At 37.5% G+C, this 26921-nt stretch overlaps 1 protein-coding gene and 1 long non-coding RNA gene across 4 annotated transcripts in view; one reads left to right on the top strand and one right to left on the bottom strand.

Moving 5' to 3' along the window:
* The window catches only part of SPOCK1 (SPARC (osteonectin), cwcv and kazal like domains proteoglycan 1), a 287906-nt gene that overhangs the window by 15936 nt on the left and 245049 nt on the right, over positions 1–26921 (bottom strand). The window contains exon 7 of the mRNA XM_084535944.1: positions 1791–1907. Within this exon, the coding sequence (XP_084392070.1) occupies positions 1791–1907 (117 nt within the window). The remainder of the gene's footprint in view (positions 1–1790; positions 1908–26921) is intronic.
* Positions 1914–10237, top strand: LOC311444660. Of its 3 annotated transcripts, none has more exons than XR_014697993.1 (4): positions 1914–2093; positions 2217–2870; positions 8442–8519; positions 9757–10237. It is a non-coding gene; the product is annotated as an uncharacterized lncRNA (long non-coding RNA). The 3 variants fall into 3 exon arrangements; XR_014697995.1 differs by lacking the exons at positions 8442–8519; positions 9757–10237 and adding exons at positions 4746–5200; positions 5934–7103; XR_014697994.1 differs by lacking the exons at positions 8442–8519; positions 9757–10237 and adding an exon at positions 5934–7103.

The raw sequence follows: 26921 nt of genomic DNA, 5'->3' as shown, positions 1-26921 counted from the left end.
CAAACACTGCAGAATTACCAGGAATGCTTTTCTTACTGAAATTGCTTCAGCAAAAATCCCACCATCCTTAGGAATGAATTTAGTCTTTGCCCTTTGGTAAGCTCCTCATGAGCAGCTCACAGGTATCTGCATGAAAACATCCTTTTGAGGATCTGATGAAACAAGATTTCACGTGATTCTGGGCATGGGGGACTCCAGAAAAAAGTTTTACATTTCTGGTGCTTTCTGTCACGGGGGCTGAAGGGAATTCACAATTTGAAGCCATGATTAGCTCCACAGAAAGTTTATTTTTGTGTTATGGTTCAGCTTCCTTGCATAAGAATAGCTAAGAAATGTGTAGGACATATGGTTTTAAAAATACTAACTTTCCTGTGGATACTTTGTAAGTAAAGAACATATGAAAAAGTTTACAGAGAATGTGGCTTGTTGTATTACATACTTTTAAGATAGAAGTACTTGGCATTAATGAGGTTTGCTTATAGTTTTAAGCATTATAGCCTGGGGTATATTCTGTCTTTTTAGGAAGAGGCAATTTATTGGTACACAAGCTTGAGAGTGGCAGAAGAGTTGCAGTGCAGACATGCACCAGCAGGAAATGTCCATCCTGATGTGCTGGGTCAGCTCCATCCCACAGATGGGCTACACGTTCTGGCTCTCAAGCGAATTCGGGTCAAAAAAGAAATAAAAGGGAGCAGCTGCCTTCCTTCACATAACGTATGTGTGTGGACCCCAGTTCTGAGCAGCTCTCCCCGGAGAATGAGGACAGTGAAGTGAAGGTGAGTCACACACCTAAATGAAACTTGTGCATCCTACTTTGCAACCCAGGGCCCATGTGGTTTGGGACACGCTGTTTAAAAGGATTAATGAGTCCTTACAGAAAATAAATTCGCATCTGCTCTCTGATGAAGATGACCTCTTTTGCTGCTGTTATCTGAATCTTTCCCCTCCCTGGTGGGTAAATGACATCAAAATCAGTCATGTTAGCTTAACCCACAGAGAGTAAATGTCCTCTAAGCCGTTCACTTTCTTTCTTCCTTTCTTCCTTTTTTTTTTTTTTAAAAAAAAAAAAAAGGGAGAAAAAAGAATCAAAGGAAGCAAAGATGGCATTATTAAATACCTGAGACACAACAGATTCCAGCTTTCCATACCACTTCACTATTCCAGCTCTGCGGCTATAGTGTGGATGTTTTCATTGTTCTACCTCTTATAAAAGGCATTAGAAAGAAATTGTAAAATAAAATCTGAAGCAAGTCTTTTGCAATGTTAGCTTAATTTTCTGTTTGCTTGTATGCTGTGTTTTTGGTTCATGACTTCGGGTCAGAAAATGCTTGGCCTAGACTTGGGGGCAAGCACAGACCACTGTCCACCTCCAAGAAGTGATCTGGGTGCAGCCACACTGATTTGGAGGGTCATGGAGACTACTGTACAGACACGAACTATGTCATGCCGCTGACCTCAGGGCTTGACAAAAGTCCCTGAGTGACTTTATTTGCTAGTATAGATGTGAACTTTGTGACTTTAGACTCAGTTATTTGCCTCGCTAACTTGTAAAGGTCTCCCTGACTGCCAATTTTTAGAGTAGCTTAGGCCAGAGAGAGAGCACAGAAGGACTGCAACTCCTTCAGAAAACGGTGCAGCTATTTATTTGCAGGATCAGCTCCCCTGTGTAATTGCTTACTTGCTGGCACCTGCTTGACATGACATTGTGGCACTAACAGCTGTGCTTAGCTCTCCCAGGCTGGGAAGCTGCCTGCAACACTCAACATTCAACTGGAAAGGTGTTTTCTTACTGCCTTGTGCTGTCTCCGAGCTTGTCGGCTTGATGACACGGTTTGCATCCTCGTGAAGAGCACCGAACCAGTCTTTTAGTCGTGAAGCGAGACTCCTCAATTCTTTGTCTGTGCAAGCTAGAAGAAGAAAAAATCACTAGAATGAGTCAAGAGTACCAGCAAAACAGCTTTCACCAGATATTCTGCAAGAAAAACACTATTTATTTATGGTTGCAAACTCCTTCTCATTAATGACTCTGAAGTAAAAGAGGAGGTTAGGGAAAAGGATGCAAGTTAAAAAGAAAATGGAAATTATTATGAATTGTAAGTTTTACTTGGGTATGTCCTTGGTAGCTGACATGTGATGGACAGAGTGCCACATGATCTATATTCAGATTTTCAATTAGAACTACGTGACTATTTTACCTAAATGTTTTCACCTTTCAGGATTTCATAGAAAAATATCAGTCAACCAGATATGGAGGAGGGACCTACTTGCCTGGGCATACTACTTGAACAAGATGCTAGGAATAATTTATAACCACATTTGGCTTAGTATAAGGCCATTATCACAGTTATAGGAAATACGTATATTTCTTTATATACATATAAAAGAAAGCTGTCATGCTGCTCTAGCTCTACTGTAAATGAGACTTTGCCACCTCTGATGGCTGTCAGTTCCATTTTGTCAGCTGGGTAAAACAGCTCTTTTCGTATAAAATTTTACTGAGAAATTTTTTTCCCAGAAATTTCTGCCAAGAGATTAATGTCCAGCCTAAGCAAATATTTTTAAGGAAAAAATCTGCATAAGTCACCAGTTTCTGTCAGAAAAAATATTCTCGTTTCTGTATAATATTTAGTGTTTAAAATTCACATGCTCAGACAATTCTATTATTCCTGCTGTGCACTCATTTTAAATGACATTTCTTGGAATGCAGTACAAGATTTTATGCCACAGAGGCAGATATCCTTCACAAGGCAAGCCACAATAAGTCCTCTCCAATTCGTTGCACCTGATTATATTCCTCCCTCCACCTTCCTGAAGAAGAATCGAGTCCCACAGCTTGTCTTCCCAAGTGAAACTCACATCTCATTGCTGTGGTGAGTATTGGTTTGTCCTCATTTTTTTGGGGTCAGAAATAACTCTGGAGTTAAAAATGGGACATTATAGCTTTTTCTAAGTGGAAAGTAGTTTAGCATATTTGGTGGGTAAGAAAAAGAGGTTTTCCAATTTTTCTGTGATGCTAAAAGAGTTTGATAGATTTTTTTATTAAAGAGGAAAATACTAAGATCATTATCCCACTGAGGCAGAGTCCAGGTAGGGAAAAACTAGGTCTTACAAATCGATTTAAAAGAAAAAACCACCAACAATTCATATACAAGAAAGGGAAGACAATGCAGTATTAACTGCAATGTGGCTTACATTACTGAAAAAGCTTATCACTTTATTTTCTTCCATCTGTTAACATATTTTACTCCTTTTATACTACTTTATCTCTGCAAGTTAAGACAAAAGTCATTAAGTAATAGGATTTTTGAGGTCATCATGCCATCTTTCCTGTCAGGAACATCTCACATTGCTGTATTTTCTTGGCTGTTACTTACGAACAAAATCTTTTATCCAAGAAAAATCACAACACAAGCAATAGCAGAACAAATTGCACCATCCTGCCTGTAACAAGCCCCCATCAGGAGATTCTGCCTGAAGGTGTGAGATGTGGGTAAATTTAGAGATAATAAGTATTCAGGAATGAACTAGCTCTAGACAGGCATGAATGATTTCTGAGTTTGTGAATTTAGATCCATCAAGATAAGGAAATTTCTATCTTGTGCTGATTTCAACAGAAGTCTAGCATCTGTATACACATGCAAGTGAAGGAGACTGAACGGGATGGGAAATGCTGTTCCTGCATGCCTTCTTGAATTGTCAACACCTGATTTCCATCAGGCATAATTCAAAATATCATTAGGATACTATGGCAAGATGAGAAGCCACAATAGTCTTCTTTTCAATCACTTGTCTTCAAAAGTGTTTTTTGAGAAAGAACGCAGTGATAATCATGTCATCTGTCAAAGTTAAAAGTAGTCAGGATCTTTTCTTCCCTTCTGACAAGTAACAGTCTTGTCCTTTGAAAGTCAATTTTATAAAAGGAAAAGAGGGAAATATAGTGCATAACAAGTAAGTATTGTTTAGACAATACCTCATATGTGACAGGTTATCCATATGCTCAGAATATCTCACAAATGTATCTCCAGTCAAAACTGCACATATAAACAGAGCTTTGACTATGGATTATATCAGGTGGGTGAAAAAAGAGGATTCAGCTGTCTAAGAAATGAGTAACACAGTTTTCTTATGCAAACCTGAAATTTATTAAATATTTACTGTGGCACATGACATCTCTAGGAAACTCTGGACTATGAACACTCATTTCTGTGCTTTGCAGACACCCTCGTGCCTTATGTAGACGCATACTGAGCTTCACAGAATTAAGTCAGTAAATCACAAGGAAAAAAAATCAAAGGAAATTCCCTCCATGGCTATTTTCTTTCTTTGTATTTGTGTGCTTCCAAATATGAAGCCAACTCTTTACACCTCTGAAAGTGGCAAGTCAAAAGGCTCTTGTATTACCTCTCAAAATCGCACTGCCACCCTGCCAGTGCAGAGCACCAGGCTCACTTCCTCCCCAGGCCCCCAGCACTGGGCAGACAGAAAAAACAATGTCTGCAAAATAAATCTTGTGAAGTGGCTGTTTGGTTTAAACTGCTCTGACTGAGGTAATTTGGATCCATGCTTTTAAATAGCAATTGAAAACAGGACTGAGTGCACAGTGTCAAGTGGGAAAGAAATAGATTAATTAATGGTAAATCGGACTTGAAACAATTCTCTGTATAGTCCAGCCTATCGAGATCTGTAAAATGCCATTCACAACTAAGTAATTTTATTTTCTTTTTCTTGTCTACAATGCTGTGTAGAGATCCAGCTTTTACCATGTACGTGCAGTCCTGTTTACATCAGCTCTCCACCATTACCCAAGTGCTGTAATTCATGCCCTACGTCAGCTCGGTAACATGCAGCTGCTCAAATGCATGGGACCTCTGCATCCTCCTGTCATCCAGTAACAATACTTCTCTTGATTTTGATGGAGGAAGAACAGCCTTTCAGCCTCTTCTATGCTGTAGCTTCCTCGAAGACTGCCTCATTCACTCACCAAGGTCCAGGCCTTTAAAACTGGACCCTGGATGATGCTTTCTCTTGTTTCCACTGACAAGTTTGCAAAGTACCTAAAACCCTGCAGATTTCCTTTGGAATTTGCTCCGAGGCATGACTGGACAGGCAGTCCAGTACTGGACTTTTCTGTATGCTGGAGAGGGTTTGTTTTTTGCATAACAGATATTACTTGAGCATGTCATTTATGGATGACTCAACGGTGAGTATTACTTTGAAGTTCTCTCAGGACTTTCTCTCAGCCTTTCTTCAGCAGAGTGCCGTTTCATGAGTAAAACAGGAACTGACTTCTGTTACTATGTGGTGAATAACAAATTCATTTATAAGACTGCAAAAATTTAATGCAAAATTCAGTTAAATTTCTATTCAGGTATCTCATATCCTCCTCCTTACTTTCTCCTGCACATTAAAGTAGAAATATTATTTTCCATTTCTTTTATTAAATTTTATTTTAATGCTACCATGCACGATTGAAAAGTTCCTGCCTTTCTACCTAATGGAACTGCATTCTTTTCTATTAATTTTATTTGAGTAATTTCAGAAGTCTCTAATCATCCCCAGTTTGTTCATTTTGGGACAAAATATTTTAGACACTTCATTTAGAAGGCATGAATTTGATGCAGATAAAGCAAGGCCCAGCCTCCAGCTGAATATCTAGGAACCAGCACTTAATAATAGTTTATTTCTGGTGGTAGAGCCCATTAGTTACCAAGCAATTAGGAAGCAGAGGCCTGAAGAGCCCCAGATCTAAGTTCCTCATGTATACATTTGCATCAGTTTAAGTTATAAAGCATTTTTAAGAACCCTCTTTGTGGAAAATACAGGGCAAATGTACTTTTTTACTATTAATAGAAGTTTCAAGTACAATTTCTCAGATGAGAAGAATAGGGTTGTAGGAGGAAGAGATGTGATAATGGGTCCCTTGCTATTTGCAGATCTATAAGGAGAGAATACGTAGGTTGCAAACAAGATGGATATTGGCATGACTTGAAGCACTTATTAAAAAATCTGGGATGAAGAGAAACACCAAGGGAAGCAACTCTTCATAACCCTCTCTAGAAACTGAAGTCTGTCCAGTCTTCTGTCAACACCCATTTTAAAATCTACTGCTGTGAGAAAGACAGAAGTGCAAACATATGCAAATACACATTTCACTGCTGCATGCATTTTCTTTGAGATAAGAGAAGTTGGCTTCAATTCATTCCCTACACCTTTTAAAATGGGAAAAACCACTAGAGTTTATCTTCATTATTTTATTGACATCACTGTCAGTTCTGCCTTACAGCCTGTTGGTAGCAGGTCCCCATGTAATGCTAATTCCTGGATCCTTCACTGCTGATGTGCTTCGACACATCAGTTGCGTAGCCCATGACTTCCCCTCACGTGGCAGGTCAGTATTGCTGCTGTTCCACAGGGGAACAGCAAGGTAGGTTGGTGAACATCCGGACTGCCAGATGTCACAGACAGCAGTGCTCCGTACCTGACACAGCAGTGGGACTACAACCAGGAGCAGAATCTGTCACTTCTCTGAGTAAAGACAATGTGAATGCAGCAGGAGGATGCATTTGCTGCTGGATCCAACCAACTTCCTCAGATCTGAATCTGCAGCCATTACGAATCACCCTGCAGAAGTGATTTAACAGCGAACACTGAAAGTGCAGATTTATTCCCAAGGGTGAAGCAATTGGTCCAGCAGTTATTTATTCCTAACAAACTAGCACTGTTGCTAAATACCTATTTTCACCAAGCAGAAAACATTAATGCGACCTGATGGAAAGCCATTAGCATACTGTAAAGGCTTGGGTTTTTATAGGCATGCTTCCATTATGGACTTTTCCAGCTCTACAGATACTATTCTATATACACTGGTGGTAAAAATTAACAATATAATGTTTAATTTTATTCTTTCAGGGAGGGACTCTCAAAAGTATGCAGTGCCACAAATCACCATTAAAACTGAACTTGTAGAAGCATAAGATTAAACCAATATTGAACACTCTCACATCCCATTTCTACTCCAGCCTAGCAACACAATATTGTAAAATATTCAGCCACTTACAAAACAAGCCTTATAATTCACATGGCAGGTAACTCTAAACAAAACTTAGTGCTTAGGAAGTACATGACTTTTAATGTCTAGCTTGCTGCCATATTGCTCTGGTACTGTGTGACAAGCAAGAAGTCCACATTGTCCAGAAAAGTTACAGTGCTATGTGATTCTGTATTTCACAATAAGCAAGCTATATGACCAGACTCACAGAACGTGCATAACCTGTTTTATATCATTTGCTTTCTGTTATCAGTCATCTATCCAGCATGTATCTGATACCTTATCATTACTGTTATTGCTGTCATCATTCAGACAAGCACTACTATATTTTTACCAATTAAATGTGGACAGACTGGTTATTATTGTTTTACAATATTAAATAGTCTCTTAGGTAAAGACTGAGAAGCAAATTCCCTAATTCCTGGATGCCAAAGTGCAGCCTGGGAATGTTCCTTGAGAGCTAGGCTAGTTTCAACTGTATCTGTACTGAATAAGAAAAAAACCAACAAACAACAACAAAAACCACCTGCAAATGCAGACAAATTTAAAAAAGAAACAAAATAAAAGCTTTAAAAAAGGCATATTTAACTACTGAGGTTAGTGCCCCTTCCATACAAAGGAAAACTGACGTTGCAGAATTCAGCATAGAAAAATCACTAATTTTAAATCTCCTGCTTTAAAAGATGCAAACTTCCTGACGTGGAGCAGAACTAACGTGTTTTGGTAAGGTGACCAGACACATAATGTACGTAAGGAATTGAGAATACTGCAAGAGAGCTCATCTTAACTCAAAGTCTGAAATTTTAGACACGGTGTACCCTGAGCAGCAAGAGGGAGTAGATGGGAGTAGTCGCGGGCTACTAGCCTTGTGGAAATAATTATTTCCATAAAATACCGTGGAAACCAGCCTCGATTGCTGTTCGTCTCACAAGCAGAAAAACCGGAGCTGTATTTGTAAGACATATTAGTTGTAACAAGGAGTTCAGTCATTTGTCCTATAAGCCTGGAGGACAAGTCCATTTAGTTTTGATTAAAATATGTATTGTGAAATACAACACAAACCAGAATGACATTGTCTGGTATTGATGTTACATTCCTCCAGTTAGAATTAGGACAGACATAGTTTCAATAATTCAGAAGAAAAAAAATGTTTTTGCATTTTTGAAGACTATCTAAAATGACAATCAGGTCCAAAGTAATATGGTAAAGTGCACATATTTTAAACATTGTAATAACACTATTTAATCAATTTTGATATAAATGTATTATAGTGCAGAAGATAATGGGCATCTTCCGTATAATTTTTATATTATTATTCTTTGTACAAAAAGAAAATATGACAATTTTAATCATGCTGTCTCTGATAAACATCTCTACATTTTCTCTCTTCTAGGTGAGTCAACAACTTATTTCACCCTGCTGTAATTGCTTCTAAATGTGTGTGGATTATCGCAACAGGCTTAAAACTAAAGTAAGAAAAGATTCTATCAGCTTTTATGCATCAGAGAGTGGATCTGCTCACAGTCATGCAAAATACACAGTGTGCCCAAAAAACTGCTGTTGCAAGAGCTCATTTGAAAGTAAATATCAAGATAAATTCAGTGTTGTGCTAACTGTCCACTCCAAATGCAAGTACACACACAGGCATATAAACATACCCGTGTGTATGTGACTTGTAGATGACTCCAAGTGTTTTGTCTCAGATATTTTGGTGATGCAATTGTGGAAATAATTACCTTCACAAATATTTCACTGTTCTTCATTAAAAGAGGCAATGTTCTAATTTGCTCATTTCACTGAGCCCTCAGGCAACATCTTCGAACAATAAAAAATGAAGTATTATGCCAATAATATTTATAAAATAGATGGGAATAGATTACTTAGTAGTGCTATAAGGAAAGATACTGCATAACAAACATGCCTTAATGTTTCAAAAATGAAGGTATTTTATTGAAAATTCCTCCTATGATCACTGTTTCATGGCAAAGTTCTACATGGATATATTTGTTGCACTGCGTTTTTGGCATCCGGTGGCTATTCTTCCACAGGGATGACACCTGTGCTGATAACCACCTCTGATCCTTCTGTCACTTGTTTTGCCTCATCTTATAAATACAGCAGCAGATGCCAAGATCCTGCAGTTCAGACTTTGAGATGATTACAGGAGCAGCTGAGTTATTGTGAAGACGTAACAGGCTTTGATCTGAACCTTCCTTAAAACGGTACATTTAAAACACAAAGCTCAGTGAGAACTGCATAAACAAAGATTGAGAGCTACAAAGGTCGCTCTCTAAAGCTGTAGGCAAAGCGTACATCTGCTTTCACAGTACTTAATGCTAGTTCCTTTTGTGCTTGCATTAATTGTGAAAACGCTGGGAAGTTCATCTTTGCGAGGCACTTAAAAAGGTTACACTGTTTTTTCATACAAGAAAACATAGAAGCAACTGAGGAGGTTCACTTCAATTTTACTGGAGCCCACCATCTTTACTGGCTTCCTCAGGGACTTTTGCAGAATGAAAGATAAATCCAATTTGTCCACACTTAAGCAGGATGGAGACATACTCCTGAGTCAGCATATGCCAGGAGAAACTATTTTTCCCCTTCATTAACTTTTTTGCACAACAGTTTATTTTTATTTTATACTGTGTATATCCTTGTATTTATTTTCTATGTTCCCCACTGAATGTTACTTTATCTGATACCACCAGGGCATCATTAATGAAAAACGTTGTCATGTGATGAATTATTCTCAAATGAGAAAACGCAGACAACCCGAGAAGAGAAAATGAGGAGCTGCTGGACAGCATGGGGTCCATTTGAAGATGTCCCATGGGAATTCTTACAGCAAACGGTTAGGAAAACTGATTGAAATTCAGTAAGAAAGTGCAAACGAGACAACACAGCTCCCCAGTGGATTGCAAAGATCCCCTAGAAGGAAATCAGAACTCTCTCTGCACTATTGCACCTTGCAAAGTCAAGAAATACGTACATTTAGCCATGAAATACACAGCAGTTACACAGTGTTCAGGGCAATATGAAACAACCAATTGAAGGAGTAATTTTACTTAAGGAAATACAATAAATTTTGAAAATCAAATTTGAATGGATTTTAGATCTGAATGGTTTTTTATTAGAACCAGTTTTACACCGGTGAAATACCGTTAACTTCCCAGGAGTGAACTGCTATCAATACACTAGCAAACACTTGCCTGGGTTGGTTCATCCATGCTCAAATACATCACCGTAACAAAGGCATTCAGAAACATAATTCTCACTGAAGGTGAATGAGGTGCATTGCAAACAGGGGCTTGGTTTCTGGGTAGGAAACTGCCTCCAGTGGTGTGAGCAACGGGAAAACTTCCCAAATGATGGGACCTTAGCTGTGTGGGAAATGATGGAGGACCTCTTCCCTTCCCAAACTTCGTGAGGCTCACTTTTTAACACACCAGGTTTTTAACAAACCTGGCTGAACTGATGCTTCCACCACTATGGTCTCTGCTCCTCAACTGAAGAGCTGGGGTGCTGCAAAAGCCCAAAGCTAACTCTGGGTTGAAAAAGAGGACAGCTAAGCTGAACTGTGTGTCAGGGAAGACTGTATACAGAAAAAGGCTCAAAACCCTACTGACTGTTGTTTACCTACCATGATATGTACCTCCTATAGCCATGTTATTTCTTTTAACAGTATAAGGAAAAGTATGAGGTGAACATAGTAATGAGCGCCTGGCCAGTTAGGTGCTGGGGGAATCAATAAGTTCAAGAAGTATGGAATGTAGTTTCAAAAATCTTCTACGAATACATATTTTAAAGAATCATTTAAAAAAATGTCATTTATTTTTCTCAGCTCTTCATATGCATTTGTGTATGTTAAAGTCTTTTAGAGAGAGGATTGGATTTTGTGTATTCAAGGATATGATTTATTGAAGACATCCTGATTTTTTTTTTTTTTTAAATATTTGCACTATTAAAATATTTAACAACCAAAGAAAAGGAGGTGAGTGAGATCAAAACCATCCTGTGGCATTATGAAAACAGTAAGCTGAGCAATTCTGAAAAGGATAAAAACGGCTTGTGTGAGAGGAATTTATTTAAAAATAATATGACAGAATTGGAACTGTGGCTGAGAAAGCTTTGAAAGCAGCCAGGCTGACAGAGTGTATTGTAGGGTAGTTGTAAGCCTTTGTAGAAGCAATTATTATCATCTCCCCAAAGCACAGACAAGTCTGTGAGAAAAAAAAAAAAAAAAAAAAAAAAAAAAAGGCATAGAAAAGAGGAAAAGCCTGGCTGGAAAGTAGACCCCTTTCTTCAAGCCTAGGTACTTACTTGCTGATGGCCAAACTGAAAACAACCTGAATCTAATTTAAACTTTAGTTGTTCTGCAGAAAATTAAAGACCTGTAACCGTACCTGAAAAGACGGCTAAGGAAAGAACAACGTTCTGGGAGGGGGCCAGCGGCACTCATTTAAATGTAGATCTAGTGCAGTGCTTTCAAACCCATTGTCTGTCAGCCCTCATAGGTGCTCTTCAGAATAATTATTTAATCAGAGCAGCCATGGATCAATGCTCTCAAAGTGTTTGCAATTAACAAATTTTGTAAAAGGTCCAGGCAGGCATCCTGTAGAAGTGAGGATTTGGAGTTCCAGATAAAATTTTACATTATGCAAGCATCAGCATCTTTACAACAGCAGCTTTTTAATTGGGAATGCTACAGGGAAACAGAGCCCATGCTTCTGACAGGCTTCTCTTACAGTGTGCAGAGATAGTTCTACAGGAACTCAACCTTTAGTTAAACCAATATTTTGCCTAGATTATTTCATTTATCAGTATTTGAGTACATTTGAACCATACTATCAAAATTAGGCTATGGACCTGATTCTGCTTTTCCAAGATGCTAAATTTATTTGGATGCAATTGAAAGTTGAGTCCGACTTTTGCAGGTGCAGCAGGCTATAAGACTTTTTGAATTCAGTCTCCCTTCAAACGTAGTCTCATGCATTTTAGATTTCATTGTTTCTGTGATGCACCTTAAAGATGCAAGGATATCTTTTCACACGCTTGCCCTTTTAATGTTTATTTTACTTCATGACAGAGCTGGAATGTACCTTTTCCATTTTGCTGCAGGTTCATGCACATAAACATCAAGACATTAAAATACCTGTAGATTTACAGACAGCAGTATAATATTTGCTATCCCTGTCATTTTCAGAAAAAGCAGCAGTCACATTAAAGAACAAAGTCCCATTGTTTTATCGTAAGCTAATAAACTGCGAGATGCTTTGTGTATGTCTCGTTTCACAGACTTAAAACACTCAAAAGATTAAAAATAATTTCCTACTTGATGTATTATGACTTATCATGGCTGTTATCCATAAATCTGTGTACTAGTTTAGTATAATTATATCCTGAATATAGTGAAAATAAAATTTCATTCCTCTGCTAGTCAATGTGGTCACAGGAAAACTGACAGCAGAATTGGGCAGCTTGATTTCTCTGTGGCTGATAAAGGAGCACAGTTTAGTTGCTAAATTTTAACCTGAAAGGATTCAGTAAGTTTGATAATCAACAGTTGTTTAAAATTAATCTGTGGAATGGCTTAAAGTACCTATGTTAAATTTGGATGAGCAAATCCAAATGAGTAAAACTATGTATGAGTAATACTACTTAATGGTACAACCTACATGTGAAGCTGGATAAATTTACCTATTAAGCCAATTAGGACTTGTCTGAGTAATTTGATCTGAGGAAGCTTTAATGTTTCCCTTGGTTCTAATGCTAATCCTTCATCTGGAAAAGAACCACTTCAGCAGGTACACAGCATTTGCGATGGGTATTAAATGAACAATATGTTTTGCAGAATAACTCATGGAATAAACATTTTAACCGTGGTGCCAAACTATCCGTTTTGTTTCTGAAAGCTGCTGAAGTAAAACACAAAGGTTACGTCCTGAACTAAATAATAAATATTACTTTCCTCATCTTTCTTCATCTATCATTTCCTTCCAGCTAATGGAGTTAGTGCTGCGCTGCTTGTGCTACCAAGTCCTTGTTTTCAGTGTGTATTTACAAATGCCTTGGGCACCAACAGGTGCTTTTTATCTGTGAAGGTAGAAGTTTCTTTTCCAGTTTTTAGTCAAGAGATGATGGCCAATAATAAGAATGAAAAAGATTCATACAAATATGTTTTTCATATACAAATATGAAAAAAAATCCCAACAAATATGTGTGATAGCAAAACATTTGGATAGACTTTGTGGAGACGATGTTGACTTGTTAGTGATGAAGGAAACTGGCTCATTTCTGTGAGGAGGCAGGGAAGAAGTGGAAAGTGGGGTCATATGCTCTAGACTTGTGAAGGAGGTTTTAGGGTGTCTCTTCTGTCTCAGTGCTGTGAACTACAGTCCATTCTATCTACTGCCAGACAGACCTGTGGTAAGGATTTTGTTTTAGCAGAAATGCTGAGAAATGCTGATCTACGTGGACAAACACAACATAAGCCAACTGAAGAGCTGAGAAAAAAATTGCTGATATACTCAAATGGTTCAGACAACTACTTAAATGTCAACATTATTTGTAAGTGAAAGCATTTTCCTTAAGCTAAATGACATGGAAGAAAGCAGACATGAATGATGTGCTGGTACTTCATAGAGTTTGATAGTTGTATTACTATCTCATTAGGATTGTTCTACAAAACACAGCATTTCTGTTATTCCATGGTGAAGGTGAAATGCATAGAAAGAATTATATTATATGTAGGTCAAATGAACTAGTCAACATTTGTACACATATAAACTAGAAGAGTGTAGATTTCAGCTGCATAGTATTTTCTATGGTTAATTGGCTGCAAATTGGATTTGGAAGTAAAGCCAATATTTTCAAACTAAGCTACTAAAGTCAAGACAGTGCTCTTGTAATGGTTCTCCATCCTCCTTCTACATTAGAAGTCCTTCAGTGTGAGAAATACTAATTTGCACTTTTTTTCAAAATGTAAATTTTGAATATTCTCAAATATTCTTGCAGATATTAAGTTTTAACAACGTTTTGTCCATTTCCCATGGCTCCAAAAAGAATAAACACAAGAGAAATTCACTTATAATGTACAAAAAATCAGAAAAAGCCATTGGAGAATATATATATATATATATATTATTTTTTTTTCCTGAAATTCTCACTGACAATGAAAGGATTCACAAATCAGAAACCATTAGATCAGACTGTTTGAATTTGATCAAGAAACAAATATGAAAGGAAGGATGATTGATATTGGATTTAGCTGTCTATGCAACAACAGGTGAACAACACACATATTGACTCAATTCTATGTATCAGGCATAATCACAGAGATACTCCCATATAAAAGCAATAATGCAAGAGAAGCCTCCTTCAGCTGTTGCAAAGGCAGACAGCAAAGAGAAAAAAACCACCCTTGGATTCATATCCACCTGTCTGTAAAAAGCACTGCTGAAAGCCCAATTATTTTGATGGATACTGAAGAGATACAAAGGAAAAAAAAAAAAAAAGGATTTATGTAAATTACAATAAAAGAACTGAAAGTATTTCTGAAAGTATCTCAGGAATTTACAGTAAATAATGGTTTCAAAGGAAATGGTAATCATTCTGCACTGAAAGCTTCTGATCTTACCATCTTTACTTCAGATCGTATTAGTACTGTGCATCATTACAAGAATGTGTTCTTTGAAGCATGTGTACTCTATCTTCCTTCTATTCATCATAAATACCCTCTCTGTGAAAGTACAATTTGCCACCGTGCACACATTTGTCTTTCTTAGATTTAATTCATTTCCTAAGGAAATGTCACACAGAAATCAATCTTGCCAGTCCAAGTTCACAAGGCCTGATTCATTTAACAAATGATTTATTGACAACTGTGAGATAGAAAATAATGGAATGTCATTATAAAGAGCAACATTACACATTTCCAAAAGTGTGTAGAGAAAGGGTATATACAATGGATGTTAATATTCTTTTATGACCAAGCAATACTTTGCAAGAAGAAAGAATAGAGCTTGCCATGGTTAATGGCTGGCTTCCAGCTCATATTCTAACTCCTTTGTACTCACAGCTAATGTTATTACATAAATCCTGACCTTTGCTGCTGTTGGTTTCATTGAAAAACAACAGCTTGTAGAACAATAGATTAAAAAAACAAAAAACAAAAAAACCTGTCCTGTTACAGAAAATGTAATTTTGATTGGTATCCAAATGTAATTGGTTCTTCAAGAAAACATGAAAGTTCAACCAAAACTGAGTATGTAACCATCAGACAGCAAGCATGGTAATTAATGGTTTAATAAACCATTTACCTAAGTGGTGTCACACACGGACACATGGATCAAATACCTTCTCCTTTCTCTTTCCTTCCTTTTTTTTTTTTTTTTTTTCTACCCAGTGCCAAAGAAAGCAGCATCTGCAGCCTCTGCAGGCTGAATACACTCTGTATTTCTTCATATCCACACCACGTATGGTGCAGATATAGGTCCTGTTAACTCTCTACTAAGGAAGAGATAGAGAAAAGAACCAATTCCCTGCACTACACATTTATCTATATATTCCATAAACATTCCCTAAATTGGAAAATAAGAAGGTATCTTGGAATGTTTGAAATATTACTTTCTATGAAAGATCTCATTTTTTAGTGGTGTGAATGACAAGATAACATACTTGGAGACTTAAGTATCAGTGCTGACTGCCTCTGAAGTTATGAGTGATGTTTTTTGCCTCCACAGATCTCTGAGATCCTGACCAAAGGATAAAGTCTTAACTGAATGTCTTTATCTTTCAGTATGTAAATAAAGGTGTAATGCTCAGTAAGAAAAAAGTACTTAATCCAGTCAACTAATTGAACCACTGTAAATGGGAGTTGGCAAGTATATTTACAATGTGAGTAGTGGTATAGAAAAGTTGTAAATGAATTTACATTGCAATCAATTAATTAAAGATGCTTGATTCTCATATTATAATTATGTTCAATCACGGTGAGTCAATACAATTTTCTATCCATTCTAACTTTGTATCAATTAAATGAGTTATATCACTTTAGTGCTTCAGACTTGATGGACTCTCATATGAGGTATTATGAGTAAAGCAATGGGGAAAAAAAAGCAGAAAGATAGCGGGGATGGAAGAATAGAGTGGAGACAGCAGCTCTAGGGTGATAACAAATCGCACTATCGGATGGATTTAGAAAAAAATTTACCAATGATTAAAGGTGTGCTTCTGTCATGAGCTCCCTACAGAAACCACTATAGCCTATGGAGAAACAATTAGAATGAAAAAATTCAAACTCAGGACAAGCACGGTGGGATCCTAGGGTATCTCATAAAAATGAAAAAGATGTCTCCTGAGCTGTGTTCTGCTCTCATATCTATCATGACTGGAGTGATAGAATGTGACCTTCAGTGAGGTAAGTCCTTTGGTGTCCATAAGTCAGATGTTAAATCATCCAAGTTTCAGTTTGATGACTCCTGGAGAAGAGTCCAAGCCCTAGTGGCAGATGCTCACTTTCCCATCTCTCAGTACCTGCACACACTGAGCAGAGATGCTCTTCTGGCCAGAGGCAACTAGGTGCACAACTAGTTTTGAAATCTCAATTGCCCTTGAAGGTTGAGGAGCTGGGGCTGGTAGCCAGGGAATTGTCCCCCTGTGCTCCAGAACCACAACCCAGAAGCCTCACAGGGAGCTCTGCACATGGGACCTCCTGCAAAAGACCTTTTTAGTGCCTAAGAAGTGGCAGTGAAACACCACTGGGCTGAATTAGAAATGAAGTAGCTTGTATTCTCCCTCTGGACTTGTTGCCCCCCAGCACTTCAATGTTTTGCTGAATTTCTAAATCCCAGCTCTGCATAACTGAGAACTTGGTGCCTCAAACTAACCTGATGAGGCCCCAGCATACAGAATGCTATACACAAAATAACAGCTCATGCTTGAGAGAGTTCATACTCAGATTTTCTTTTTGAAAAATGAAACAAATCCTCAGTCTTTTCTCTGTATTCCTGAAGAAATATCTGACATAGAGAGAAAAAAAAAATTCTAAAGATTTATAAAGTATGAAAAGTGAGGAATATTTGATATGCTTCATAAAACACAGATGAAAACATATAACATTTTGAAAACATATAATTGAACAGGATACAACATTTCCACAGTACTCCACACAAAAGGCAAAAAATATAAAAAAATTAAAATTAAAGTCTGTTCTCAGCAAGATAATTTAAACCTCAAGCAATACATTCCCTCCCAGTAATCAATCTGCAAGTAAGATGATTTAACTGAGACCCTCAAAAGCTCTGTAACAGAAAAGCAGGAAAACCTGATCAATTCAATTGCATTATATTGCACTGTCAAAATTATAAAGTGAAAATGTTAACTCAACCTACAAGGCCTTTTTACTGTTAAACATCATCTCAGAAGTAATTTCAAAATCCCCAGCACCCTTATTTCGTGAAAACAAATCTATATATTTTCCTTCATCAGAGCTATGCTGAACTGGAAACCCTGGCGATACAAACTTGGGCACTGGTACATTTACAGAGAAGAGTCACAAGGTAGTGGCACAAAGCATTAGTCTAAAGAATTTCTTAAAGATGCTACAGAGGTGCAGGTTACTTGTCATCAGTCACCAGGAGACAGCTGTGAGTGTGGAAGGAACATAACTTACTGCAGTTAAGCACGTAGTCGGGAGTAAGTTCAGTTCTGGGGTAGTCTGTGGCAACCTTTGCAAGCCAGCGAGCAAAATTCCAATAAAACCACTAGGCTTTTTTTTGGTATTTACTGCAGACGTGAAAGACATGTTATATGAGCCAACATCAGGGCACAATAAGACCAGGGAACAGAGAATGTCTGGTGGGGTCACGGAGGGGAACCTTACAGCTGGCAGTGTCTCATGGCTTACAGATTGGTTGCTAGGCTCCTGACCTGACCTGCTCCAAACAAGAAATGATCATTTCCCCCTTCTAGTACCCTCTATGTGTGCTATTTAGAAGAAGCAAAAGGAAGAAAGATCTATAAAAATTTTCCACACGTTACATCATATGTAAGGTATGGTGAAATATGTATACAGTAACTTGGAGTTCTTGAAAGTAATTAAATTGTTATTCTAGAAAAGAGATGTAAATGTCAATAGGTCAAGAAAGGTAACAAAGTCATTCCTGAGCTCTTATGAGCGAAAGAACTCATAGAGGTGAATTGAGATCTGCAATGTAGTTGTAGCTGAGGATTTACAGATTTTTCAATTTCATTTTTTTCAACTCAAAGCTGAATTTTTTGGCTTATCAATCTGCCAATCACATTTTCGTAAGAGGAAATTCAGTTATCCACATCCCAATGAGCCTGCTTTCTACCTAGTTCCTTTTGTGGGAATTGTACTTTATAACCACATCATTTATGATATCTCAGAATAAAAAATTCAATAGCTGCTGTGTTGAATTCAGAAGAACATTATCCCGCTTGTTTAGAAAATGAAACTGACACCCTCTTTTCTCTCCCCTTGCTCTCACTATCAGTTCACTTTGAAAGAATTTGGTACATTTCGCTCGTTTAAAAAAATAATTCTTTTGTTAACTAGTGTTGCCTGTGCAAATGCTACAGATGTTTCCAATTATGTCATTGTCCCTGTCATCCGAATAAATCTGTAAGACCATTGAATTAAATCTCTCTAGTATAGGAATCACTATGACTTCTCTCTTTCAAAATGGGAAATATTTTCTCATTACTTGCTACATTTCTACCACAAACCCACGCAACTGTCCCATCGTCTCTAAACTCACTGAACTCCCTCTCTAATGCCTTGGGTCCCATCCCACAATACTATTGTTATCACAATTTTGCAAAGATAATGTAGCTCAGCTCAACACACTGACCATGCCATTCTTCACCCGGCTCCTCACGCTGACAACACCACCCTCTGCTCCTGGCATCTTTCCATCAGCCTCCCACTCCCCACTGGATAAAACAAGCTATGAGTCTTTGTTCCAGGACCCTTTACGAATTTCTCTCTATTTTACTTCTAATCATATCTCTACTAAACCTTCACTGACTTCTCTTTGTTAATGATGACAGTTTTTATTACCCAGTTGCTAAATTTTGAAATGAGTATCTTCATCTTTTCTTGTCATACCTGTCAGAAACTCCCTGCAAACACCTGCAAAGTCATGTCACCATCCTCCTTAAAACTCATCTTTAACACGATGCCTACACAAAAACAGACAAATGCATGACAATTAGGCACTGAGGTACTGACTACGACTGCCCATACTGCTGACCCATATCATCACATCAGCATTCATCAGCATTGCCACTGCTCTTTGTTCTCTTTGCTTTTTGTAGCTTGCAGAAAACATCTTTTTATTCTGCTTATGTGAAACAGACATAGCAAATATCTGGTCCCCTTATTATCTTAATCAAGTACATCATTAAAAGAAAGCTATCTTAAAATAGAGAACTTTACAACCCTTTCCAGATGTATAAAACATACTTTGCAAGGATAGAAAAATGAATGTAACAAATTGCCGTGGTGACAGAAAGAAAAAACAATAATTGGAATGGGTGATGGAGGAGTAAAACCAAATCTAATATTTTTATTTTTTCTTTTAAACTGAGAGGCTGTACAGGATGCATTTCAGCCATCTGTGCACAGTCCATCTGTACTTAGAAAAGTTTCCATGAAAATTCTGCTGTCAAACTTTGGGGATGGTACAAGACATGCCAAGGAGTGCAGGATGGTGGACAGCAGCACATCAATTAAGATGTTTCAGATTGTCTTTCTCCAGTCACTTACAGATGCACTTCAAATCAAAAGTCTTCCTAAGAACTCCCTTCAATTAGTTCTTCATTCCTATTTTGTACACGTATTTCTACTTTTCTAAGGGAAAGTCAAACTACTAGCATCAGTCAATAGTTATATAGGAAAATACAAAAATAAATCGTGCTCTAAGCAATAGAATTATCAACACTTGCTTTGCTTCAGATTTGTTTCCTCCATTTTTATGGCTTAAGCCTATACAACCCCCTAATGCCATAGATGCCAAAGCCATCCCCAAATTCCCCCACAACATTTCCCTTCCCACAAAACTAAGAAGCAGCTGTGGGGACTTTCTGCTGCCTATGTGACTGATATCAGGCCAAGCACATTAGGGAACTACTGAGCCCTTCTTGAGTCTTTCTTTTCAACCATCCACCAAATTTATCACAAAACACAGAGGAATCTTGACCTCTGCTCCTCTGTTGAAGTTTGCTTACAGGCTCAACAGCTATGAAAGGAAGTTCGGCAAAGAAATTATATTGCCTTTGTTAAAAATGCCTCCAATATTTCTCAACACAATAAAGAAAAATACTCCTTGATAAAGCTAATTCCTCTCTATGGCTTTGTTCATTTTGGAATTGGGAAAAATTGTTTGGAAGCCCTTCACGTATAGATGTTGAAGCCTTTCCCCTCTCTGTGACTGCTGCAAAAAAAACAGCACTTCTACATTTACTAAGACACTGGGACAGCATATGCAGAAGTGCTTTCAGGTCTTTGCCATTGGATGCAGCCTCCTTTCACTCATTTACTTGACACTCAGATGCACTAAAGGCAACTGCAATGAATTACTATTTGCATATTCAGAAAACACTGCAGTAAAGTGTGAGTGTTCTGATACAAAGCACTATTAAAGAGAACTATATTTGTGCTGCAAGTAACTTAGAAAAAACAATTTAGCCAGGGATTAATACATAACGAGCAATTGACAACAATTGTTTGAATGCAGTGTTGCTGACCTGCTTCAACTTCCTTCCTTTTTCACTAATAATTTGTTTTTAGAAAGTTTTGCACTTGATTTCTTAACCACAAAGGCCCTTAGCAGTTTGTATTTTCCATCAGTTCTGTATATAATAATAATTATCACTTCCCTCTGAAACAAAAGTGCAAATGATGTGCTTTTTTTTTTTTTTTTTAAACGATGAGAACGCAAACTATGTGACTTTGGGCTCAGCAGAGTTCAATACATCTCATGGACCTTTACTCTGATAAGACTTTGCTATGAATGAGAGAATTCAGTGAAGTGTGGTAGGTGTAATTAAAATTGTGTTATGCTGCTGATCCACAGGCAGATAAATTCTATAAGCATAAAATTGCATGGGTTTGTTAAAAAATATTGGCTGTTCATTTCCTTATAAAAAGCTACATCAATTTAGAGATAGTTAAACTATAAATAAGAAATGAATTACAGTAGTTCACAAGTTCCTCAGAATAAACACAGGTCTATGTGCTTCCCTATCAAGAGACTTAACACTTTATGCAGAGTGCAGTGAACCAGTTTAATAACAAGTACAAGCCAAAGGGATCTACATGCACAGATTGCTGACTGGTGGCATAGTAATCCAGTTTCTTCCATCCAGTATACAAACTTCTTAATGGAAAACACAGAGGCTTTCTTGGACGGTAGAAATTGGTTCACTGGTTCAAATCAAAATGTTATATATGCCTTTTTTTTTTTTTTTTTTTTTTTTTAATTTGCCATGCATTGAAACAAATTAGATTAGCTGAAAATAAGCCTTGAATCAAATGTCACAATGTGTGCAGCTCTTCTCTTTTCTCCAGTTTAACATAAAATTTCTATTTCTTCCTTGTGTATTAATGGCAATATTTCATCATTAGGAGTCTAATCACAGTACGTTCCATGTGGAATATTATAAATCAAGAACCCTGTTTACTTGTCACATGGGCTTGCAAGTTCAAATAGACTGGACTTTTCCAAAACGTTACCCTTTATCACATTTATCAGTCTGTGAAAATCAGAGTAAAAAGTCATCTGTTACAATCTTGTCTAGCAAAATATTAACACATACTCTTTTACAGACAGCAGCAATTGCTCACAGGGCTGTAGAGATAATGGGAAGAAACTAATTGAAATGACTTTACACATGCAAGCAAATTCTTAAATTAAAATCAGATAAAAGTCAGATAAAATTGTACCAGATTTTAAGATGAAGCCATGCAAAGAATTCTTACTTAGTGGCAATGCCTTCATTCTGAAAGAACATTAGCTCATACTGCAGAGCATCTATTGCTTGTGTACACGTAAATATTTATGATAAAGTGAATAATATTTACTACACGATCTTTTCCTCAGAATATTTATGATTGGGATGGGGAATAACATAGAATGAAGTTTATATAAATAAGAGTAAAGATCAGGAAACAGAGGTGTAAAGGGCACAAGTTGTTCATAGGTTATTAATTGAAGTTGTGGTGGACAGATTCTATATGGGAAGACAATGTCTGCTAGGAGACTAGGTGGCTCTATGGCTGGGAGAGCAGCATACAAAAAGTCAAGAGAGGACATAGTAGGAGGCTGAGGGCTGACAGAGATGGAATAGAAAGGACATTGAGGCACAGAGAGGACAGGAGCTTAGGAAGGAGAGTATAATGAGAAGGATGAAGAGGCACACACTTTCCTTCTGTTTCATGGCCATGCCATGCAATTTTTTTAACATTGCTGTATCATTGCATTTTTTTTTTTTTGATCTTCCAAACAAAATAATCAATTACATCTTTATGTATAATGTCAACAGTTCTTGAGAAAGTCATCTAAAGAAGCCCTTTATTTCCTCTTTTATTTAGACTTCCAAAGTTTCAGCAGCTAACAAAAAGCACAGAACTTTCTGACTTGTTAATATAATGCAATTACAACATTTTTCACTTCCAAAGTGATAACTCCAGAAACTTCTTTCTTTCATGGAAATGAGAACATTCACAGGTATTTAATACTGAAATCTGAAAGCCCACTTTGCCCTTTTTCATATTGTCAATTTTTCATATACACACCAAATCTTGGAGGAAGCTTCCAGTCATTGTTATCTTTTGTTCCCATTTATTCTTCTTCTGGCAGCTATCTGTCAGTTCCTTAAGTACGCAATTTGTTACTGGGCTTTTAGAAATCTTTTCTACAAATTTGTTTTCACTTTACCGTGTCTTTTCAGGATTCTTGTAGAGCATTAGTAAGTGCTTGTTTACATGTGAAGTTATTTATGGGCAAGAAAAAACACATCTTCTTCAGGAATGATTCTGTGCACAGATAAACCCAAAGCTACACTCTCAAGGCATTCATGGAAGGCTAGCAGAATAAGTGTTTAGAAAGTGCTTTGAGAAGAAGCATCTTGATCTCTTGTTTGGAATTAGACTACGCTGATATTCATCTTTTTCTTCTTATCTGTGTACCTAGGAGACATCCAAACCCCTAGTGAGCCATTTCTGGAAAATATGTTTCAATATACTTTTGAGGAGAATATAGAAGGACAACATCCAGAGCAGTAGCATTTTTCAGAGAGCAAATAGTTGCTTTGAACTCCACCCTACTCTACCGACCTGTTTTTCAAAACTGTTGAACACTGGGTATTACACCAATATCATAAGGCTACTTGTGAAATGTTTTTGTGGCTATACTGCTGAAGTTAATACCTTCTAGAGACAGAGGAAAACACAGCAATATCACTGCAATATTTGCCTGATTTATTCACTTGAAAGCTATTCTTTTCTACTGGGTCTGTGAGTTCCTTTTAGACTGTCCACATTACTACATACATTTTATCCTCATCCCCAGAATAATGTAAAGAAGTTGCTGGCATTCAGCCCATGCTTCTCACAGAAGTTAGCAGAATCCAGAGTAAATAAAGTAGGTAACTTAATAATAGTTTTTAAGTAATGCAGTCCTGCATATGAATAGATGTGAATGTACATTTACATTTTATTCTGAAGCATGGTCTAAGCTTAACATTTTTGTGTTTTCTCCAACAAGAAGACTGTGGATATCAGCACATAGACCCCCCAACAAACATGAAAATAAATGTAAAAAAGTCTCCCAGGGAACCCAATATGTAGAGAAATTTGTTTTTCACATGTTTATTCTTCATGTTTAAGTCCAATTAAGAATTAAGGCGTTGGTGATGCTGATCAAGCATGAAGTGATGAAGCTGTTGGTTTGACTACCTTAAATTTACAAGTTAAAGCTCTTAATTTCTCCACCTGATTGAAGGTGTGTGTCCAAGCCCAAGGTAAGATGAGTGCAGTTCCTACATGAGCAGTGCTCAGTCCTCAGCCTGAGTGTGCTGTGAATGCTGAAAATGTGAAATAGCACAACACTGCAATGTCATAATGGTAGCTTTAGTGTAAAAAGTAACATTCAAATCAGTTCCCATTCTAACTACAGTCATTAACATAAAATCAATTTATGTTGTGACATTTTCAATTCTCATTATGATCTGTGTCACAAGAGGGAGGTTTTTAATCCTCTATAAAGTCTGTAAGAGACAGCAGAATAATATGCACTAAATGCATTATACATTTTCTAATACAACCTTTTCATGGTTCTTCAGTTTGACTGTCTGGTCACACCTGTTCTTTGGCTGCCTTGGTAATCTGAGAGGAACAGGTGGAATAGTAAATAAGCAAAATACTGAATCTTTAAAAGGTTAATTTCATACTGCAAGTGACTCTTTTATAGGTTATATATACTGTGCTCATATTCTGCAACCCAGAAAAAAGCTATGAAGAAAAATAAATGGCAGACTACGACTGTTCTCATGACAGTGGTAAAAATTATTGGGGAAAAGAGTGATATCTATGTGATAAGTACAAATTTTATTTTGCCAATAGTTCATGCATATTTATGTTGTGTGAAACAATCTATTCTTTATGGAGGTGCAGGGAGCTTCAGTCACCCTTCACCCTTACAAGCTCTGAGAGCCTCAGATGCAGTATGATTTTGGAGTGGAAAGAGCATTATGACCCGATGCTAATCCTCTCCTGATGTTGTGGTATTTTTTCTATGAAACTGAAAAAGTAATCAAAAGTGAACTTAGAACTGAGTACTTTGTAAAATAAGTGCCAGGTAATCCTCTTCTCTCATCGTTGTCTTCAACTGTGGCATTAACTGCAAAATGACCCAAGGTCATGAGAGAAAAGAGGGAATTGCAAGTGCTGAGAGAAAGCTGGGAGAAGCCAATACATCCACTCATGGAGAGCATGGAGTGAATGCTGAGGATATGATCCATCATCTGAGTGTATTGCATTAAACTAGAGAATCTCCTTTGGTCTCTTTGATGGCTGCCCTGCCATTACTTTTCTGTAACCAGGCATGAAAATTCTCCCAGGAAATGGGATGGGGAGATAGAACAAGAATGGAGGTCAGCTCCTGGAACAACTTTGGTATCAGTGTCAGAAACATTTTTCTAAGAAGGGCTGGGTAAGGAGTACAAAAATCACATGGAGTGATAATGTACCTCCAGAATGCTCTCACGGGTGTACCGAAATAAGGGAATAGCAGTTCAGGTGTCAGGTAAATTAATCAAAAATAAGAGCATGCAAGTGAAAATATATCACAAAGATATCAAACTTTACTATAGCTTACCTTCCTTGCAAGAAAATTCTTAGAAATGAACAAAAAAAAGGGTTAAGGGGAAACTGTTTATTGGGAATTTAGAAGGAAAACAAAACAAAACCCACAAAAACTATTAAGCCAAGAGAACTGCAGCTTTGGGTGGAAGGGTTCTTTGAAAACATTACCCTATTCCCCAGTTCAAAGGCATTCAGACCCTTACACAGGTACCTGCAGTCATTTCAGTGGAGATCGGCTGGCTCCTTGCTTCATTTTTTCCTTCTCCTATCTCTGCCACAAAACTTCTGAGCACTTAATAATGTATAGTCCAAGCAGAAATATTTTGGGTGTGGGGATTCAATGGCTCAAACATGATGATTTTTCTCCTTTATATGGGCAGCAGAGAAGTCACCTAATGAGATACTGCTGAGTTTGCCAGAGAGCCTGTCTAGAAAGTTTCTGTGAAGCTTCAGCGTTTCCTAGCTATTGATCCTAAGAAAGGCAGGAGAGGGTTTTACAAGCAGTTGAAGCTCAAAAGCAAGTTAACTTTCTGCTCATGTGCCTATGAAGACTTTCAGAAGACAACCAACATGCAGAGAAGCTACTCTCCGTTTCCTACAAAAATGGCAATAATCTCTGTTGCTTTGTAACCTACAAAGCAATAAAGAGCTGCTAAGATTAATTAAACTGAAGGGAAGCTGAAGTATTTAATCAATCACCAGTGCTGTTTGTTGCCACTGTACCATGCATAGAGATTATAATATAGCAATGCAAATTACAAAGCAAGGCTTTTGCAACATAAAGACACTGCTAGTCAATTTTTGGATATCTAGTTTCAGGTATTGAGGATCTATGTTCTCATAATATCTGAAAACTGTTAACAAGTTCACTTCATGCTGACCATTCTCTTCAGTTCTAGGCGCTCAGCACTTCTGCAAATGAGGCCTCAGAGTTTCAGATCAGGTACCTGGAAAATTAAAAGACGCAGCTAGTGACCCTTTGTGAAAAATCTCGCTTAGCAAGATGGGCAGAGGGACAAAGGAAATCAGTGCCAGCAGCTGCACAAGAATTCATTTCTCTCCAGGGCAGCACACATCAGCTGCTCTGCCAATGTGACTCTTTTTTTCTTTTCCTCCTTCCCCCTCTTCCCCCCCCCCCCCCCCCCCCTTTTCTTCTCCTGTTGCAATTTGCTGCCTCTTGTGCTCTTTGGTTTTGGAGAAATACACGGTAACTGTTGTCTCCTCTATTATGCAATCTAACATCAGGCCAAACGAGATACATTCTGTACTGAAAGAGAATAGGATGCTATAGACTAAATGGTAGATACGCATGTAATTAAAACTATATCATATAACATATAGAAAAGGGGTTGAATTAATCCAGTCTGAAAGACTCAGTAAACTCTCTCACTTTCAGGTATACTTTGAAATCCAATTAATTATCTGAGAATGATAGCATTTTTGCTCTTATCTTCCATTATAATAGTGGTTAACACGTAGCTTTAG

The sequence above is a fragment of the Aythya ferina genome (assembly GCF_964211825.1).
Source record: "Aythya ferina genome assembly, chromosome: 14".
NCBI lineage: Eukaryota > Metazoa > Chordata > Aves > Anseriformes > Anatidae > Aythya > Aythya ferina.
Note: the sequence above shows the minus strand (reverse complement) of the source record. Positions and strands in the feature narration are given on the sequence as shown.